The sequence below is a fragment of the Aethalodelphis obliquidens genome, unplaced genomic scaffold (assembly GCF_003676395.1).
Source record: "Aethalodelphis obliquidens isolate GAN/ISIS:26980383/991018 unplaced genomic scaffold, ASM367639v1 scaffold4, whole genome shotgun sequence".
NCBI lineage: Eukaryota > Metazoa > Chordata > Mammalia > Artiodactyla > Delphinidae > Aethalodelphis > Aethalodelphis obliquidens.
In genome coordinates, this window is record NW_020837948.1 from 55709706 (window position 1) to 55729935 (window position 20230).

Here is a 20230-nt window from a genome sequence, read left to right on the forward strand (position 1 = left end):
GGGGCCTCTGCTTTAAAGGATGAGAATAAGGCAAGTCCATTCAAACTACTCTTGATAAGTTAATTCTAAGTGTTTCTAATGTTAAGTTACAGTATATTAAAAAAATATTTTATTGTTTTTCATTTTCCTATACATTTCTGACTGACAATAATAAGAGAGTTTTAAATGTTTCTACAAAATTTTTAGAAGTCACAGATCTGGGACTTCCCTGGTGGCGCAGTGGATAAGACACCGTGTTCCCAATGCAAGGGGCCCAGGTTCGATCCCTGGTCAGGGAACCAGATCCCACATGCATGCCACAACTAAGAGTTTGCATGCCACAACCAAGGAGCTGGTGAGCCACAACTAAGACCTGGCTCAACCAAAAAATAAATAAATAAAATAACTAAAACTTTAAAAAAAAAAAAAAAAAGAAGTCACAGATCCATTATAAGTTTTACAGTTGGTTATCAAGATTGCTTTGCATGGTTTCAGCTTGTGGTTCTGCAGGTTACAGTCCTGCACTGCCATCCATTTAAAGCAGGCAGTGCTCTTCATTATTTCATTAAACTTTGGCTTTACATTCCATTAAGGTAAATTATTTCATTAAACCTGAGGATACTATTGAAATTACTAAATATGAAAATGAGGTATTTGGTAGTTTTTTCTATATTCCTCTTTCAAACTGATAAATAAAAATTGATATTCTCATAATCTAGACTACTTGACTATTATAAATGTAACTTAAATGTAAATAAACATCATAAAGAAATGTAAATATATCGGGAGGTGGGGGTGGTGGTGGGATGAATTGGGAGATTGGGATTGACATGTATACACTGATGTGTATAAAATGGATGACTAATAAGAAAAAAAATAAAAAATAAACATTAAAAAAAAAGAAATGTAAATATAGCCATACTAGTAGTTAGTCTAGTAGTTATAGACTGTCTCTCATTAGGAAGTTTGTATAAAGGTAAATTTGGAATTTGATCTTTTAAGTGTAGGAAAATGGTTATTAATTAAAAGTTATTCTGTCACTTTATATAATGTCTTCAAGGATCTAGCCATGTTGTCAAAAATGGCAGGATTTCTTCCTTTCTCATGGCTGAATAATATCCCATTTTACACACAACACACATACAGATATATGTATATGTGTGTATACGAAATATGTGAGATATATCTCACATTACCAATTTGCCACCAGCAGTGCATAGTGTTTCCCTTTTATCCATATCCTCACCAACACTTGTTATTTCTTGTCTTTTCGGTGACAGCCATTCTAACAGGTTTAAGGTGATAACCTCACTGTGGATTTGATGTGCATTTCCCTGATAATTAGTGATGCTGAGCATCTTTTCATGTAACTGTTGGCACGTTAAACTTACATAATGTTCTAAGTCAATTATATCGCCATAGAGCTGGAAAAAATTACTTTATTATGCAAGTGACAAAAATATGTATTTGTAAATTTTCAAGTAATATTTGAATAAAATTTTTGAATTTGAATAAAATTTTTTTATTCAAATTTTTGAATTTGAATAAAATTTTTTCAAATAAAATATTTGAAAAAAATTTCAAATAAAATTTTCAAATAATATTGATAAATTCATAAAAATATGAGTTTATCTTCCAGATAAACTTTAGGATCAAATTGTCAAGTTCTGTTAAAAGTTGTTTTTGGATGTTGATTAGGGTAATGTGGAATTTGTGTATTTCCATCTCCCTTCCCTCCCTCTTTTCCTGTCTTTCAGTAGCATTATATTTATATTTTATAGTTTCTAATCATAAGGAATCTTAAGCATTCCTTGTTAGATTCATTCCTGTGTACGTTTAAATTTTGGTTGCCATTATGAATGGTTCCCTTCATTATATTTTCAAAATTAATTATTACTGGTGTATAGGAAAACAAATGACTTTTCTGTTCTCGCATTTGGCCTTCTCAGTGAACTCTCTTAGATCTGGTAGTTTTTTGGTTTCTTTGCTTGGTTTTCTGGATACTTAATTACATTGTCCAGAAGTTATGACAGATTTATATTTTATTTTCAAATATTTTTATCTCTCATTTGTTTTTCTCTTCTCTTTGCTTGGATAAAGCTCCACTATGATGTTGAATAGTAGTGGTGGTGGAAGACAACACTATCTTGTTTCTGATTTTATTAGAAATATTTGTAATGTTCTAGTCTTGGTTTTAATATATCCTGCAGAGTTCAAGTAGATATATTTCTGTGTGTTTAAGTGATGTTGGATTATAGTTTTCTTTTTGTCCTCTGTTGAGGTTTTTGATTAGGGTCGAGCTAGATTCATAGCATGAGTTGTTATTTAAGCCATCTTGGCCTGCTCCAAGTTTGCAAAGATTTCCCCTCTTGTTTTTAGCTTTTATGTTTAGGTCTATGATCTATTTTGCATTATTTTTTATGTATGGTGTGAGGTTAAGAACCGGATGCATGTCTGATTTTCCTCTATTTGTTATTAAATATTCCACCATTTGTTATTAAAAAGCTGTCCTTTCCCCACTGAATTTCAGCTTCAAGTGAAAATCAGTTTACTGTGTGTTGGTTGATCTACATCTGAACTCTCTCTTCTGGTTCATGGATCTTTGTGGCTCTCCGTTTACCTATACCTCACTCATGATTTCTGTAGTCTGTAGAGAAAACAGTTTTTTTTCTGTAGAGGAAACAAAGTTTTCTCCATGGCACTACCCTACACCACAGTCACAGTAATTCAACTGTGTTCTCATTTGGCAGTAATGTCATGCAAGTGAATTTGCTGATGACTAGCAAAATTACAAAATGAACCCAAGGCCACTTAATCAAGAGTCCCAACAACAAAGAAACCCTAGGAAGGAAGGTCAAGGCAGGAGGTTGCAGCTGGCCAGATATGATACCATTTGCCCAGTTTTCATTTAGGAATTTGCTACAACAAATAAAATAAGGATCTCCTCTTAGTTACTAGAAAAGAAAAGAAAACAACAGGTATTACCTATCACCATTCTTTGACCATGAAATTAAAATATTTCCTGAATGTATGATTAAAAGAAAAAATGTCTTTAAAAAGAATATTAATCATTCTTATATGTTCACAGTAGAAACTCTATGTCTGAATTTAAAACACTACTCAGTATTTGCCTAAGAAACACATTTAGACAATATGGCTTTTGACATATTAACGTTCCATGGGGAAAACTAAGACATTTTTAATTTTGCTTTAATATCAAACTAACAGTAAGAGCATGGTTGGTCTGATTCAAGATGTGTTTCCAAAATTCGGTCACCTAGTTTCCTTTCAGGAGAAACTTTCATCATCACAGATCTTTTCTAACTTAACTTTTGGAGAAGAATATGGAAAATCATACTCATAGCACAATGGTTATATAAGATATATCCTCCCCTGTATTTCACTTTTAAACTAGCAGTTATTGTTTGCTAATTTCTTCTTTTATGAAATAACTGATAGTTATTTTTCTTGCAATTTTTTCCAGTGAAATATTATAACAATCATTTGTTCACCTTTACTTCTGTCCAGTTTTTAGTTCGATTTCTAGTTAGCACCATATTTCTATGTGGGAGCTTTAAAAATTATTTTTAAAATGTTATGTTCATGTATGCACATGTATGCATCATTTCAAAACATCTGTTGGGTGGAAGTAGTTTGCTAGAGGTCAATTAGCAGAATATTATATGGGCTTCAGAATTTCGTGGATTTTTTAAATGTAATTGTCAATATTTACATTTCTCTGCATAATTTAGGTTTCATGAGCCCTGAATATGCGGTTTTACCACCTCATGATTACAGAGTAGTTTTAAGACCTTAGCCTCATAGTTAAAAACCTTTAAACATTTCTAAATTTTAATCTGCCAAAATTTTAAGTGTTATGTATTTGTTTTAACACATTACTTCCTAATATATATCAAAATGCTGGCAGTGCACATCTGGCTATCTTTCATAGTCGGTAGTCCTACGAGTCAACAGAGCATCTTGTCAGCAATATCTACTAGAGAGAAACCATAATGATAGTTTCAGTTCATTTTATTATCTCTCTTTGGTAATATCTGAGGCTTATTTAGAATCATGGGGAAATGTTTCCAATGGTTCATATGTTGAATAAAGTCTCATGTATGCCAAAGCATGCTTAGGGAAGAAAAGCTACCTACTTCAAAATCTTGTGGTCACTTATTACATAGCAGGACTCAAGTTGAAACATACATATGTTATTTTTCTTGATATTTCTGAAAAATATGTGTCTAATGTTTAAAGCACATGTTTGTATTTTATCTTGGCTTGATGAAATGTGAACTAAGAATTTGAAATGTATTGCTTCATATAGTGAACTTGTAATAAGTTTTTTAGCTATAATACTGATGAGTTGATTATTCAGAGTCCTTGAAAGAATGGAATATTTTGGTGTATTGAAATCTTTGATGTATTTTCTTTTAGTAAGTGTTGGATATTAAAGGTCTTTCTCAGGTTAGTTTGCTTGTCTTTGTAGTTTTGGGATAATGAGCAAATCTGAACCTTTCTTTGATAGATAAAATTCTTAAAATTCCTAATTAGAGTTACTGATCTATATTATTTCTTAGCCATATATGTTACATGGTATTTGGTTGGATATTATTGACCTAAGAAAATTAAAGATAATTTCAAAGTTCCAGATATTTTTGTTTAATATTTGTAAAAAAAAAAAAAAGCCAAATTCAAATGGTATATTATTGTTGTAGAAAAATTTTGAGAAAGTCCATATAAGAAGAAGAAAATAAAAACATGCGTAATTCTTGCTGTCTTGAGTTAATGATTATAATAAACATTTTGGGCTAAGTCTTTCTAGACTGCCCATCCCTTGTTCTCTTTCTCCCTTCAACAAAAATGCTTCAGTTCTGTGTATACTTTAAAGGATTCAACTTGTGGCTGATGTTGGCATCTTTTTTTGTTCTTAGCTTGGAAGTTGTTTAATGGGTCAGATTTTTTCTGCCATGCTAATATACATCAGGACCAGTTCCTAGTTAGCAGGCCTGAATTTTTACTAGTGATGTAATGCCTATAGAACCTTAATGGGTTTTCTGTCAATTTTGCTTCAAGAGTACTTTCTGGGATAGAAGTCAAGGGTCAGTTCATTTTCTATTTCTCTATTTATTCTTGGGGGCTGATTCTTAAGAGTTGCAGTTGGGTCTGAAAATTAACTGCTGGTTTGTAAATTAACTAGTAATTATTTATAAAGTAAAAATGCTGAATTTTCTCCCCATCTGTATATCTGTAAAAAATGAAGCTAGTTGAAATTGTTGAGAAAGTAAGTGCAATTTCTCCTCTTTATCTTGCTTAGTTAAAAAAAAGATTAATGCTTTTTAACATTAATTATGTTTTTAGATCAGAATTTTTTGGGGGGGAGCCATGCTGCATGGCATGTGGGATCTTAGTTCCCTGACCGGGGATCAAACCCGTGCACCCTGCATTGGAAGCACAGAGTCTTAACCACTGGACCGCCAGGGAAGTCCCTAGATCTGAATTTTTAGATCTAGATTATTATTCAATATTTTAAAAATAACATGAAAATAATCATTGTAATACACCACATTAACAGAATGAAGGAGAAAAAACAAGTTTATTTTAATGATACAGAAAAAGCATTTGACAGAATTCAACACCCTTTCAGGATAAGACACTCAACAAACTAGGAATAAAAGGAAACTACCTCAGCATTTTAAAGGCCAAATATGAAAAATTCACAGCTAACATTGTACTCAGTGGTGAAAGACTGAAAGCTTTCCCTCTAAGTTCAGGAACAAAACAAGGATGCCCACTTTCACCACTTCTATTCAACATAGTATTGGAAGTTTTAACCACAGCAATTGGGTAAGAAAAAGAAATAAAAGGCAGCCAAATTGGAAAAAAGTAAAATTATCTTCATTCACAGACAATATGCTTTTATATTTAGAAAACCCTAAAGAGTCCACAAAAAACTTTTAGAACTAATAAACAAATTCAACAAAGTTGCAGGATACAAAATTAACACATAAAAACTAGTTGTGTTCCTATATGGTAACAGTCATCAACCATAAAAGGAAGTTATGAAAATAATCTCATTTATGATAACATCAAAAAGAATAAAATACTTAGGAATACTTACCCAAGGAAGCAAAAGATTTGTACCTTGAAAACTAGAATGTTGCTGAAAGAAATTAAGACACAAATAAATGGAAAGATGTCCCATGTTCATTGATTGGAAGACTTAATATTATTAGGATATCAATATTCCCCAAATTATCTACATATTCAATGCAGTTCCTATCAAAATCCCAGGGATGTTTTTTGCAAAAATAGAAAAATCTATCTTAAAATCATATGGAATCTTACTGGACTCTGAATGGCCAAAACAATCTTGAAAAAGAAGAACAAAGAAGTCTTACACTTTCTGATTTCAAAACTTACTACAAAGCTACAGTAATCAAAATGTGTGGTACCAACATAAAAACAGACATATAGAGAGACATATACGCACAATAGAGAGCCTTAAAAGAAAACCCTCACTTATATGGCCAAATTATTTTCAACAAGGGTGCAAGACAATTCAGTGGGGGTAGAATTTCCCCAAATGGTGTTTGGAAACTGGATACTCACGTGCAAGAGAATGAATTTTTAGACCCCCTACCTCATACAATATATATAATAAGTGAAAAAATGAATCAAAGACCTAAATGTAAGAGCTGAAACAATAAAGCTCATAGAAGAAAACTTAGGATAAAAACTTCATGACACTGGATTTGTCAAAGGATTCTTGGATATAACCTCAAAAGGTGAGCAATAAAAAAAATAATTTAGACTATGTCAAAATTTAAAACTTCATGCATCAAATGACACTGTCAACCAGTGAGAAGGCAACCCACAGAATGGGAGAAAATATTTTTAATCATACATCTGATACAGACTCTCTGGAATATATAAAGAACTCATATAACCCAGTAACTAAAAACAGCCCAATTAAAAATGGGTAAACACTTAAATAGACATTTCTCTTGTTTTATACATAGACATTTCTCTTGTTTTATACTTCAGTAGTGAGTAATATTAGGGCCACTTATGATTGGATGGTAAGTTACGCTAGGGAAAGGGATATCCTATATCTACTTATTCCCCAGGTAGTAACTAATGGGTAAATAGTTGTTTTCCAAAATATATCAAGTGAACCACGTCATTAGAAATTTGTTGAAATTTCTGTCATGTGTATAGTGTCATATCTGGATATCTCTTTTTTTTGGGGGGGCCACAAAACATGGCATGCGGGATCTTAGTTCCCTGACCAGGGAATGAGCCTGTGCCCCGCTGCAGTGGCAGCATGGAGTCTTAACCACTGGGCTGCCAGGGAAGTCCTAGTATCATATCTGAAATAAAAATATCTTGGGTTGACTAAATAGCAGTATTGATATAACAGAAGAAAGAGTCAAAAGTTGAAGACAGATCACTAGAAATTAGTCAATTCTTAGAATAGAGATTAAAAAGAAAAGAGATGAACAAAGCCTGAGGTCTTGTTGGATGATACCAAAACATTATGTCCATGTAACATATATTTTTTAGGGCAGAAAAAATACTTGAAGACATTATTGCTGAAAACTTCCCAACTGATGAATGACTTAAATTTATAGATGAAAGAAACTCAATGATCCCCAGTCAGGATAAACTGAATGACTAAGTACTGAAAGAAAATAATTGTTAACCTAGAATCCAGTGAATCCAGTGAAAGAATGAAGATGAATAGAGACATTCTCAGGCAGAAAAAAATAGTAGAGTACTTCTAGCCGATCTGCTTTAATGAAAGGCTAATGGAAGTTCTCCAGGCTGAAGGGAAATATGTGATGGATTTTGAGGGAGACCAATAGAAATGGTAAATATCTGGTAAGCATAAAGGACTAATTTTATTCTCCTAAGTATCCCATTGTCTGAGAGGTTTTCGATGGATGTAGATATAAAATATATGATGGCTATAACATAAAGAGTAGTGGGGAGGTCAGATTGAAAGGGCCTATATGGTTGAAAGGTTTCTACATTTTATTTGACCTTGTGAAATATTAACTCTAAGTAAACTGTGGAAGGTTTGACATATCTTGACTTACCTGTCTATATGTATCTGTCAACTGTGTTTGTGCATCTATGTAATTATCTGGTAATCTCTAGAAGAAGAACCAATAAAAATTATACAAAAAGATATAGCCAAATAGTCAATATAAAAATTAAAATAAAAAAGAAAAGTTAAATTATTAAATACTAAAAAATTTCCAAATAATGAGGGTAACAGCAGTCAGAACAACAAAACACAGGGAATAAACAGAAAACTGATAATAAAATGGTAGACCTGAATATAACTATATCAATAATTATATTAAATGTAAGTGATCTAAAGTCACCAACTAAGAGAGACTGTCATATTTGATGAAAATATCAAGATGCAACTGTACGTTCTCTAGGAAAACCCCACTTTTAATATAAAGGCATAGATAGATTAAATATATAAGGATAAAAAATATATGCTGTGCAAACACTAACCAAAACATAAAACAGCAATTCCCACCCCTACCCTAGCACTTCCCATTTCTCCTGCAGTTCTTTATCTTTCTCCATAGTACCCTTGTTACCACCTCACATACTATATTTGTTTATTGCCCCTCACCCTCATTAAAAGGTGAGCTCCGATGGGTAAAGACTATATTGTTCACGGTTGTATCCCCAAGGCCTAGAATAGTCCCTGGTATGTAGTATCCTCTCGGCAAATATCTGTTGAATGAATTTGACTATAGGTTTTTTTTTCTCCCTTGTGTAGTAACATGTTTTTGAATAGCATTCTGTAGAATAAAGTTGGGGAAGCCTTGGAGTAGGATATCGTAGGATAGGATCTCTGACTTTAGGTAGTTACTGAATGACTGAAGGAAGGGGCCCTAGAGAACATTTAATCCCTCTCTCCTCATTTTACAGATGAGAAAATTGTAAAAGTCATATAAAGATACTTTAGTTGCACTATTTCGTGAACCTTTAATACTCAGAAGGTTTCACAGAATACTCAAATAATTTCACAGGTAAAGAAATAGAAAATGAAAAGACTAGTTTGTATTAGAGTGTTCTAAAGCTGTCATGTAGAAAGGTCTTCTGAGATATTAACTGGGATTATTGTTGTTTAAAATGTCACATAGTATTTATAAAACATTTCTGTAAATTTATAAAACTAATGCCTTCTACCTTTTTAAGGTAGTTTCTTAGATTTCTTAGATAATTCATAAAGATCCCTTTTTTAAAAATGGTATTTTAGACTTTATATATATATTTACTTAGTTTTTGATGTGGACCGTTTATAAAGTCTTTATTGAATTTGTTGCAATATTGCTGCTGCTTTATGTTTTGTTTTTTTGGCCCCGAGGCATGTGGGATCTTAGCTCCCTGACCAGGGATTGAACCTGCACCCCCTGCATTGGAAGGCGAAGTCTTAACCATTGGACCGCCAGGGAAGTCCCAAGATCCCTTTTCCAAAAAATTATCCTGTAGTTAAAACTTTATTTTGTGGCTACCAAAGTCCATACTATTAAAAGACATAAAGATATATTCTGGGAATGAGAGTGAAGGAAATGGAAATACAGGTAGACATAAAACTGAAATAAATAGAAATAAAAGGTAACACATAGGAAATTCTAAATGAAAAACGTAGATTAAAAAATTCTAGAGGAAATTAGGATTGGACACCATAGTGGGCTAGGTGTTAGGAGATGGCTCTAGCAAGGGAGAATGATTAGAATTTGATGATACTCTAGATAGAAGAGTAGAACTTAGAAAAGTAAAAAGAAGTGGGTTGGGGGCATGATAATGAGCACCAGCATAGAGGAGCCAGAGAATGTACAAGAAGTGAGTAGATCAGTTTACTTTTATAATAACGTTGGTATAGAACAATAATGGTTGATGAGCTTAAAATGGATGTTAATGCAATTAAGTCATTTGAATAGTAAATGAAATAGTTTGGACTCTTAGGCAGTCAGGGGCTTTTGAGATCTTTGAGGGGGAGCTGACGTGCAAAGTGGTAGTTTGAGCATATTAAACTGTCGGTGATGTACGTTATGGACAGAAGGAGGAGATTGTCGGAAAAGTCCTCTGTAGGTGATACTGACCTATACTAGGATAGTAACAGGAGAAAGGGATTAATGTGAGTGTGCTAAGAATTCACAACAGGACTTGGTTACTGTGTAGATGTGAGGAGAGACCAAGATAATTTCATGGTTTCTGGTATCTGGGAAAATTGGTGGAAATAGGAAATTGTAGCACGAATGCCATTTTATCAGGAAAAATAGGTTTGGTTTTAGACATAGCAAGTTTTGGATGAGAAAGACATCTAATAATGTTCAGTTAGAGAAGTGGAACTAGGGCCCAGAGTTAGGGCTAGAGTTTGGGGAGTTGATCCCTGTAGAGGTAGGAGTTAACATGTTGAGGGTGAATGAAATCTCAGGCGTTTTAGAGATTGTAGAACAGTGTAGCCTGAAAAGATGTTGGTGCACAGAACTTTAGTGGGGAAAGGAAGAGGACCTGGTGAAGGGAACTTTGAAAAAAATGGTTGGAGAAGTAGGGGAATCTATAAAAAGAAAGCCGAAGGAGAAAAAATTATTGTAGTTTGTTTAAAATAACATTCATTTTCCACCCCCACCCCCATTGCAAAAGCGTTACATCTTTAATGTAAGAACTTGGAAAATAAAGAAGAGTACAAATATTTAAAAAGTGTTTACAACACCATTAGCCAGAGAAAACTATTGTAAATATTATGTCTTTAAATTACTGTTTCTTCCTTAATATGTCTATGTGTATTTATATTGATTCCCAAGAGATTGTTTGTTCTTTGCCGCAGATAGTTGGAATAAATAAGGTGACTCAAAAAGAGTTGTTTGTTAACTCTATAGCTTATTTGTTTCTGTAGCTTATCTTCTAAATATTTAACGTATGTAGAATTTATGTTTTTTTTCAAATGACTAATTTTTAAAAAGTTTCAGCCCTTATATTCCACTTTTATTCTTCAGATGATTGCAAAAGGGAAAAATGCATCTGACCTGTTTCCTGCTGTTGTGAAGAATGTGGCCAGTAAAAATATTGAGGTACTGTTTTGATTCATAATTTTCATGATTCCTTTTGTTGTGAAAGAATCATATACTTTTGAGTTACTTTGAAACACAACATATTATAAGATACTTGTGACATTAGATTTTCGATACAATTACAATGTCCATAATCTTAAATAGGTGATATAGAATACAAAGTAGACAATCTTAGCTTTGGAATTTTGGTGGAGAATATGAAAAGTAAAATTGAGATTAATTCACCTGGGTGAAGGGTGATAACTTGTTGAATATTCTTAGAAGCCAGTTTAGTTGAAATTCTGCTCTAGGGACTTAATTTTAGGATATCATTATGTCCAGTGAAACAGACCTAAATATCAGGGCAGGGATTGAACCCAGGTGTTGTAACTCCAAATCTAGTGCTCTTCCTGGAGCATCTTAGTTCTAATAGACCTTGCCTCAGTATAGTAGGAGATGAGCAGAAGGCAGGATGTAGTGGGAACCTTCAATTACTGGTCCCTGTATAGGCTTGTACATGGAATTTGAAACAGAGGAATTCACAGAACTTTGAGGCCAAGGTAGTTAATGTTAGGTCAAATGGACTAATGACTTCTAATAGAGTGCAGAAGAAAAATATGAGCCAGTGTAGAAACCATTGAGAAAGATGTGTAGTATGAAAAGTTCAATGAAGAGAATTAGAGATTGATGTGAGCAAATGCCTTGTATTTCAAAAGAACAGAAGGTTGTAATGAAGATTGAATGGCCACATCTGTCATGAGTCTCAACTTCAACTGATGTTGGGTAGTGATTGTCTGGGGGTATGTTGGGAGTGTTTGTTTTTGAGGAGGGTGTGTTTACTAGGAAGTAGTGGGAGCTAGTGATATCTGCACGAGAATGAAAATGCCAGCACACGTTTCATGTTTGCCCATACTAGCAACTGTGAGCATCAAGAAATAAGCCTAGTCCTCTTTTTCAGTCTGGTAAATTTGGGAGAAGCAGCAGTCTCCATTGATGAATATTTTCAAGGACCTGGTGACATCAGGGCAGGATGTTTTAGGTGGAGGGAAATGGAGTATAAGTAGTAGAAATTAAAGATAAAGGGAAGTTTTTTCACTTATAATCTAGTATTATTAATATTACTCTTGAAGCTGTACCTCTGTTTATTCTGTAGGTGCTTGCTCTAGGGGCTACAATATATGTATTTAACTTACTACAGTCTACCACTAGGATTTACATATACATTTTTCAGTTATCACAGTCTAGTTTCAAATAATTATACCCCTTCATATATTCTTACATCAGTAAATTTCTATTTGCTCCCTCCAGTCTGTTCCCATTTTATGCATTTTACTTCTAAATATGCTAAAGCACCCTAAATACATGGTTATTATTTTTACTTTAAAGAATCAGTCATCTTTTTAAAAGATTATCAAAGCATAAATAACATGTTATAAACTTCTCGCTCTTAAAGTGTACAGTTCAGTGATGTGTAGTGTATTCACAGAATTGTGCAATCATCACCACCATCTAATTCCACAACATTTTTATCACCTCAACAAGGAACGTTATATTCATTAGCAGTTATTCCACAACACCCGCTCGCCCTAGGCAACCATTAATTTACTTTTTGTCTCCATGGATTTGCCTACTCTGGGCATTGCATATAAATTGAGTTATACAGTATGTGCTTTTGTGTCTGACTTCTTTCACAGAGCATAATGTTTTCAAGGTTCATCCATGTCATAGTATGCATCATTACTCTATTGCTCCTTTTTTGCTGGATAATATTCTATTGTATGGGTATACTGCATTTTGTTTATTCATCAGTTGATGGACATTTGGGTTGTTTCCACTTTTTGGCGCTTGTCAGTAATGTTGCTGTAAACATTCTGTACAAGTTTTTGTGAGCACATATGTGTTCACTTCTTTTGCACATATACCTTGGAGTGATATTGCTAAGTCATAAAATAACTTTGTGGTTAACATTTTGAGGAACTTCAAAACTGTTTTCCACAGCAGCTGTAACCATTTTATGTTTCCATCAGCAATGTATGTGAGTTCTGGTTTCTCCACATCCTCACCAACACTTATTTTCCTTTTAGTAAAGAAAAATTATTGTCTGTCTTTTAGATTGTATACTGTAGTGGGTGTGAAGTGGTATCTCATTGAAATTTTGATTTACATTTCCTTAATAGAAAATTGTTGAGAATCTATTGGCCAGTTGTATATCTTCTTTAGAAAAATAGCTATTCAGATCCTTTTCCCATTTTATAATTGGGTTGTTGGTCTTTTTATTGTGTATTTTTAACAGTTTTTTATGTATTCTGAATACTAGACCCTTATCTGATGTATGATTTGCAAATATTTTTCTCCTGTTTTGTGGGTTATCCCTTTATTTTCTTGATAATGCCCTTTGAAGCACAGAAGTTTTTAATTTTGATGACAGCTATTGATATATATATATATATATTTTTGCTTATGCTTTAGATGTCATATCTAAGAAACTGAAGCTTAATTCAAGGTCACAAAGATTTACACTTGTCTTTTTTTTCTAAGAGTTTTATAGTTTTAGCTTTTATATTTAGGACTGTGATCTGTTTGGGGTTAATTTTTGTGTATGGTGTCTTCATGCAACTACTGATCTGCCTTCTGTCAGTATAGTTTTGTTGTTTCTAGAATTTTTTGTAAATCAAATCATACAGTATAGAAGCTGTTGTGTTTGACTTCTTTTACGTAGGCTACTGAGTTTCATCTCTGCTGTTTCATGTTTTGTTCCTTTTTTTGCTATAATATGGATATTTCACAGTTTTTTAATTTACCAGTTGAAATACACTTGGATCAAATAAAATGCTATTTATGGGCATGTATTTTAATTTTTCTTGGGTAAGTACCTAGGCTTAGTTGTGTTGCATTGTCTGGGAAGAATATGTTTAATTTTTAGAAAATAGTACCATGTAGTTTTCCAAAGTGGCTGTGCCCTTTGCATTCCCACTAGGAATGTGTGGAGTTCCAGTCGGTTCATATCCCTTTCAACACTTGATCTTGTTAGAGTCTGACTTCAGCCATTTTGGTGGATGCGTAATGGTGTTTCATTGTGCCTTTAATTGCATTTTCCTGATACTTAGTGGTGTTGAGCATCTTTTCATGATCTTTTTGATCAGTCGTAAAACTTCTCTAAAATATCTGTTCAGATCTTTAACCTATTTTTAATTTTTTTGTCTAGAGTATAAAAATTCTTTATATATTCTGATACAAGCCTTTTGTCAGATTGATGGTTATTTACTATTATTTATTTTTTCCTAGTCTGTAGCTTGCCTTTTTGTTTTCTTAATGTCTTTCAAAGAATAAATGTTTGATTTGATAAAGTACATTTTATCAGTTTTCTTAGTTATACTTGAGGCTTTTTTGTGACCTGCTTGATAAATCTTTGCCTAACCTAATGTTATGAAGATTTCTCCCAGTTTGTTCTAAAAGTTTAAAAAGTTTTAGCTATTAAATTTTGCACTATGATCCATGTCAGGGGAGAATCCCAAGACTACCCACAGGTTCCCTCATTCTTTGGGCTAATCCACAGGATCTCAGGTTATAGATAGATTCATAGCTATGACTTATTACACTGAAAGATGCACAACAAAAATTAGGTACTGAAAGAGGTGCATGAAGTGAAGTCCAGAGAAAACCAGATGCAAGCTTCTAAGAAGCCTCCCCAGTGATTTTCCCTGTGACATTCGATTCCTCCAGCATCACCTCTGACAAAATGTGTGAAGTGTTGTCTACTAGGAAAGTTCATAAGGGACTCAGTGCCCAAGTCTTTATTGGGGGCTGCTCGTGTACCCATTAACTGCCTAGCACATTCCAGAATTGCAGACTCTCAGAAAGTAAGCACATGTTCAGCATAAACCATATTGTTTTTATGTAAACCACCCTTATCAGTTAGGGAATCGTGGCATTATCTGTGAAGTTCAAGTTCCCAGACAACAGTCAAGGCCAACTTTATAAGTAGGCTTTCTAAGGATAGCAATCTCTGGTCTACTGTGTTAAATCTTTACTACGGAATACATTTCAAATCAGATTTAAAAAAATTAAAGTATAATTGACTTATAATATAAAATTATTTTCAGGTGTACAGCATCACGATTCGATATTTTTATACATTACAAAATGATCTCGACAATAAAGTCTAATTACCATCTGTTGCCATACAAAGTTATTACAGTATTATTGACTATATTCCCTATGCTGTACATTACATGACTTATTTATTTTATAACTGAAGTTTGTACCTCTTAATCTCCCTCACCTATTTCACTCATGCCCCTGCCCCTTTCCCCTCTGGCAACCACCAGTTTGTTCTCTGTATCTGTGAGTCTCTTTCTGTTCTGTTTGTTCATTTGTTTTGTATTTAGATTCCTTATATATAAGTGAAATCATATGGTATTTATCTTTCTTTGTCTGACTTATTTCATTTAGCACAATACCTTCTGGATCCATACATGCTGTTGCAGATGTCGAGATTTCATTCTTTTTTATGGCTAATATTCCATTGTGTGTGTGTGTGTGTGTGTGTGTGTGTACACACCACATCTTCTTTATTCATTCATCTGTCGATGGATACTTAGGTTGCTTCCATATCTTAGCTATTGTAAATATGCTGCAATGAATATAGGGATCATGTATCAATATCTTTTTGAATTAGTGTTTTTGTTTTCTTCGAATGTATACCTAAGAGTGGGATTGCTGGATTGTATGGTAGTTCTATTTTTAATTTTTTGAGGAACCTACATTCTGTTTTCCACTGTGGCTGCACCAACTTACAATCCCACCAACAGAGCACAAAGGTTCCCTTTTCTCTACATCCTCACCAATACTTGTTACTTGCTGTCTTTTTTTTTTTTTAAGTTTATTTATTTATTTATTTATGGTTGTGTTGGGTCTTTGTTGCTGGGCACCGGCTTTCTCTAGTTGTGGTGAGTGGGGGCTACTCTTCATTGCAGTGCACGGGCTTCTCATTGCGGTCGCTTCTCTTGTTGTGGAGCACAGGCTCTAGGCACACGGACTCAGTAGTTATGGCTCGTGGGCTCTAGAGCGCAGGCTCAGTAGTTGTGGCCCATGGGCTTAGTTGCTCCGTGGCATGTGGTATCTCCCCAGACCAGGGCTCGAACCCGTGTCCCCTGCGTTGGCAGGCAGATTCTTAACCACTGTGCCACCAGGGAACTCCCTGTCTTTTTGATAATAGTCATTCTGACACATGTGAGGTAATAACTCATTGTGATTTTAATTTGCATTTCCCTGATGATTAGTGATGTTGAGCATCTTTTCATGTGCCTGTTGGCCATCTGTAGGTCTTTGAAAAATGTCTATTCAGGTCCTCTGCCCATTTTTTATTTGGATTGTTTGTATTTTTTTGATGTTGAGTTCTGTGAGTTCTTTATATGTTTTTGATATTACCCCCTTATCAGTTATATCATTTGCAAATATCTTCTCCCATTCAGTAGGTGGCTTTTTTGTTTTGTTGATAGTTTCCTTTGCTGTACAAAAGCGTTTTAGTTTGATGTAGTCCCATTTGTTTATTTTTGCTTTTGTTTCCCTTGCCTGAGGAGACATATCCAAAAAATATTGCTAAGATCCATGTCAAAGAGCAATACTTATACTTTCTTCTAGGAGTTTTATGGTTTCAGGTCTTAGATGTAAGCCTTTACTCCATTGTGAGTTTCTTTTTGTATATGGTGTGAGAAAGTAGTTCAATTTAATTCTTTTGATTGTAACTGTCCATTTTCTGAACACCATTTATTGAAGAGGCTGTCTTTTCCCCATTGTGTATTCTTGCCTCCTTTGTCATAGATTAATTGACCATATAATGGTGAGTTTACTTCTGGGCTCTTTATTGTGTTCCATTGATTTAGGTGTCTGTTTTTGTGCCAGTACTATACTGTTTTGGTGACTGTAGCCTTGTAGTATAGTTTGAAATCAGGGAGCGTGATACCTCCAGCTTTATACTTTCTCAAGATTGTTTTGGCTGGGTCAAATTAGATTTTGTGTGTGGTATGAGGTAAGATTTGCAATTCATTTTTTTCTCAGATATTCAACTGTTCTGTCACCATTTATAAAGAAGACTATATCTTTTTCCAGTTGAATTACCTTGCCACTTTTGTGAAAAAATTTTGGCCATATAAGTGCAAGCATATTTCTGGACTCTGTTCTGTTCCATTGATCTGTATGTGCGTCCTTGTGTCTATACTACACTGTCCTGTAGCCTTACAGTAAGTCTTGAAGTGAGGTAGTATAAGCACTCCAGTCTTGTTCTGTTTTCAGCCTTGTTTTGACGAATCTGGGTCTTTTGTCTTTCTGTAAAAGTGTTAAAATCAGCATGCCAATTTCTCCAAAAGCCTGTTAACTTTGATTTTGTTTACAGTGAGTTTGTAGATCAGTTGGAGGGAACTGCCACCTCCACCATGTAAGTCTTCCAGTCCTTGAATATGGTCTTCTGTAATTTCCCTTTGTAGTGTTTTATAGGTTTTGGTGTACAAGTTTTGAACATTTTGCACATCAATTTAGTTTTGAGTAGTTTTTGAATGCTGTGTTTTTAAAAATATTTATTTATTTATTTATTTTGGGCTGCATCTGGTCTTGGTTGCAGCACGCCGGCTCCTCTCTAGTTGTGGTGTGCAGGCTCAGCAGTTGCGGCACATGGGCTTAGTTGCCCTGTGGCATGTGGAATCCCAGCTCCCCAACCAGGGATCGAACCCTCGTCCCCTGCATTGGAAGGCAGATTCTTAACCACTGGGACCACTAGGGAAGTCTCTTGAATGCTATTTTAAATAGAGTTGTCTTTTTAATTTCATTTTCCAATTGGTCATTGCTAGCAAAATCAGTTCTGATTTTGTGTATTGATCTTGTGTCCTTGCTAAATTCACTTATCCTGATAGCTATTTTTTTCCTGATAGCTGTTTTATCGATTTCTTAGACTTTGATACATAAATGATCATACCATGTGTGAACATAATTTTACTTCTTTTGTATCCTATATGCCTTTTTCTTGTCATATTACACTGAGTACAATCTATATTACAATGTTGAATAAAAGCAATGATAGTGGTTTTCATTGCCTTGTTCCTGATGTAGAAAGCATTGAGCCATTTACCATAGAATATGATACAAGCTGTAGGTTTTTTGCAGATGCCTTTAAGCATATTGAGGAAGTTCTTTTTAACCCTTGTTTGCTGAGAGTTTTTAATATGAATGAATGTTGAATTTTGTCAAATCTTTTTTCTGTAAGTACTGAAATTATCATAGGATTTTTCTCTATTCTCTTCATATGATAAATGACTGGGACTTATTTTTAAATATTAAACCTTTCTGTTCCTGGGATAAATCCCTAATGGCTATGGTGTGTTAATCTTTTAGTGTATTGTTAGAATCGATTTGCTAACTTTTGTTAGGAGTTTTGCATCTATATCTTATTGAGGGATTTTTTTTTTGTCTCATGATGACTTTGGTTTTGATATCAGGGTAACCAGTTAATACTGGATTTTAAAAATGAGTGGGAGATGGGCTTCCCTGGTGGCGCAGTGTTTGAGAATCCACCTGCCAATGCAGGGGACACGGGTTCGAGCCCTGGTCCGGGAAGATCCCACATGCTGCGGAGCAACTAAGCCTGTGGGTCACAACTACTGAGCCCACATGCCTCGAGCCCGTGCTCTGCAATGAGAGAAGCCACCACAATGAGAGAAGCCTGCACACTGCAACTAGAGAAAGCCCACGCGCTGCAACAAAGACCCAACATAGCCAAAACAATAAATAAATAAAATAAATAAATTTATTAAAAAAAAAATGAGTGGGAGAGTGTTTCTCCTTTTTTCTCTGAAAGAAAATGTGTAGAATTGGTATTGTTTCATTCTATCTAATAATACCAAAGAATTGGTATTATTTCATTGTTACTATGATGTCATCTGGGCTTGGAATTTCTTTTACGCGAAAGTTTTAAATTATGAATTCGAGTTGTTTATTGGTATAGGCGCGTGTGGAAACTAAACTCAGCAGGCTTGGGTTGTGCAAACCCTGAACATTTCCAGGTCTGTTTTCTTTTTTTATTTTTCTTTTTATTTATTTATGTCTGCGTTGGATCTTTGTTGCTATGCATGGGCTTTCTCTAGTTGTGGCGAGCGGGGGCTACTCTTCGTTGCGGTGTGTGGGCTTCTCATTGCGGTGGCTTCTCTTGTTGCGGAGCACGAGCTCTAGGCACATGGGCTTCAGTAGTGTGGCACGTGGGCTCAGTAGCTGTGGCTTGTGGGCTCTGAGCGCAGGCTCAGTAGTTGTGGTGCACGGGCTTAGTTGCTCCGCAGCATGTGTGATCTTCCCGGACCAGGGATTGAACCCGTGTCCCCTGCATTGACAGGTGGATTCTTAACCACTGTGCCACCAGGGAAGCCCTCCAGGTCTGTTTTCATGATTGTTTATTGGTTGGCTCTGGTGAACTGATCTCTTTGAGTGTTCTGTCAGATAAGAGTGAGCCATGCTCTGTCAGTTTATCCAAATAATATATACTAAAAGTGTTTGTGGTAAACACCTGCTTTCCTTATCATGGTCTGGAGCTTCAGTTACTGATCTCTTACTTCCTGATGACAATATATGTAGGCATACAGTGCCTGCATGGTTGATCCCTAATAAAAACCCTGGACCGTCTGTCTTAAGCAAGATTCCCTGGTTGGCACCACTTTGTACGTGTTGTCACACGTTGTTGCTGAAGGAAGTATTTTTATGTGACTATGCTTGTGGGTGGACTCTTAGAAGCTTGTACCTTGTGTCCTCTGGACTTCACCCCATGTGCCTTTTCCTTTTGCTGATTTTACTATATATCCTTTCACTGTAGTGAACCATAACCATGAGTGTAACAACTTTCTGGGTCCTGTGAGTCCTTCTAGGCAGTCATTAAGCCTGAAGGTAGTCTTGGTGGATCCCTAACACAGCGCTATTTAGATTCTCTATTTCTTATTGGATTGTGTTAGTAATTTTTCTTTTAAGAAATGAATCTGTTTCATCTAGGTTGTTTATTGGCATAAAGTTGTTAATTATAGTTCCTTAGTATCCTTTTAATGTCTGTAGCTTCTGTAGTGATGTTTCGTCTTTCATTCCTGATATTGGTAATTTTGTCTTTTCTTTCTTTTTCTTCATCAGTTTAT

General features: G+C 34.7%; 1 protein-coding gene across 4 annotated transcripts in view; it reads left to right on the forward strand.

Moving 5' to 3' along the window:
- Nucleotides 1-20230, forward strand: part of AP3B1 (adaptor related protein complex 3 subunit beta 1) — a 275250-nt gene that overhangs the window by 41251 nt on the left and 213769 nt on the right. For all 4 annotated transcript variants that reach the window (XM_027100769.1, XM_027100771.1, XM_027100772.1 and 1 more), the window contains exon 3: nucleotides 11016-11090. In XM_027100769.1, coding sequence (XP_026956570.1) covers nucleotides 11016-11090 — 75 coding nt within the window. The remainder of the gene's footprint in view (nucleotides 1-11015; nucleotides 11091-20230) is intronic.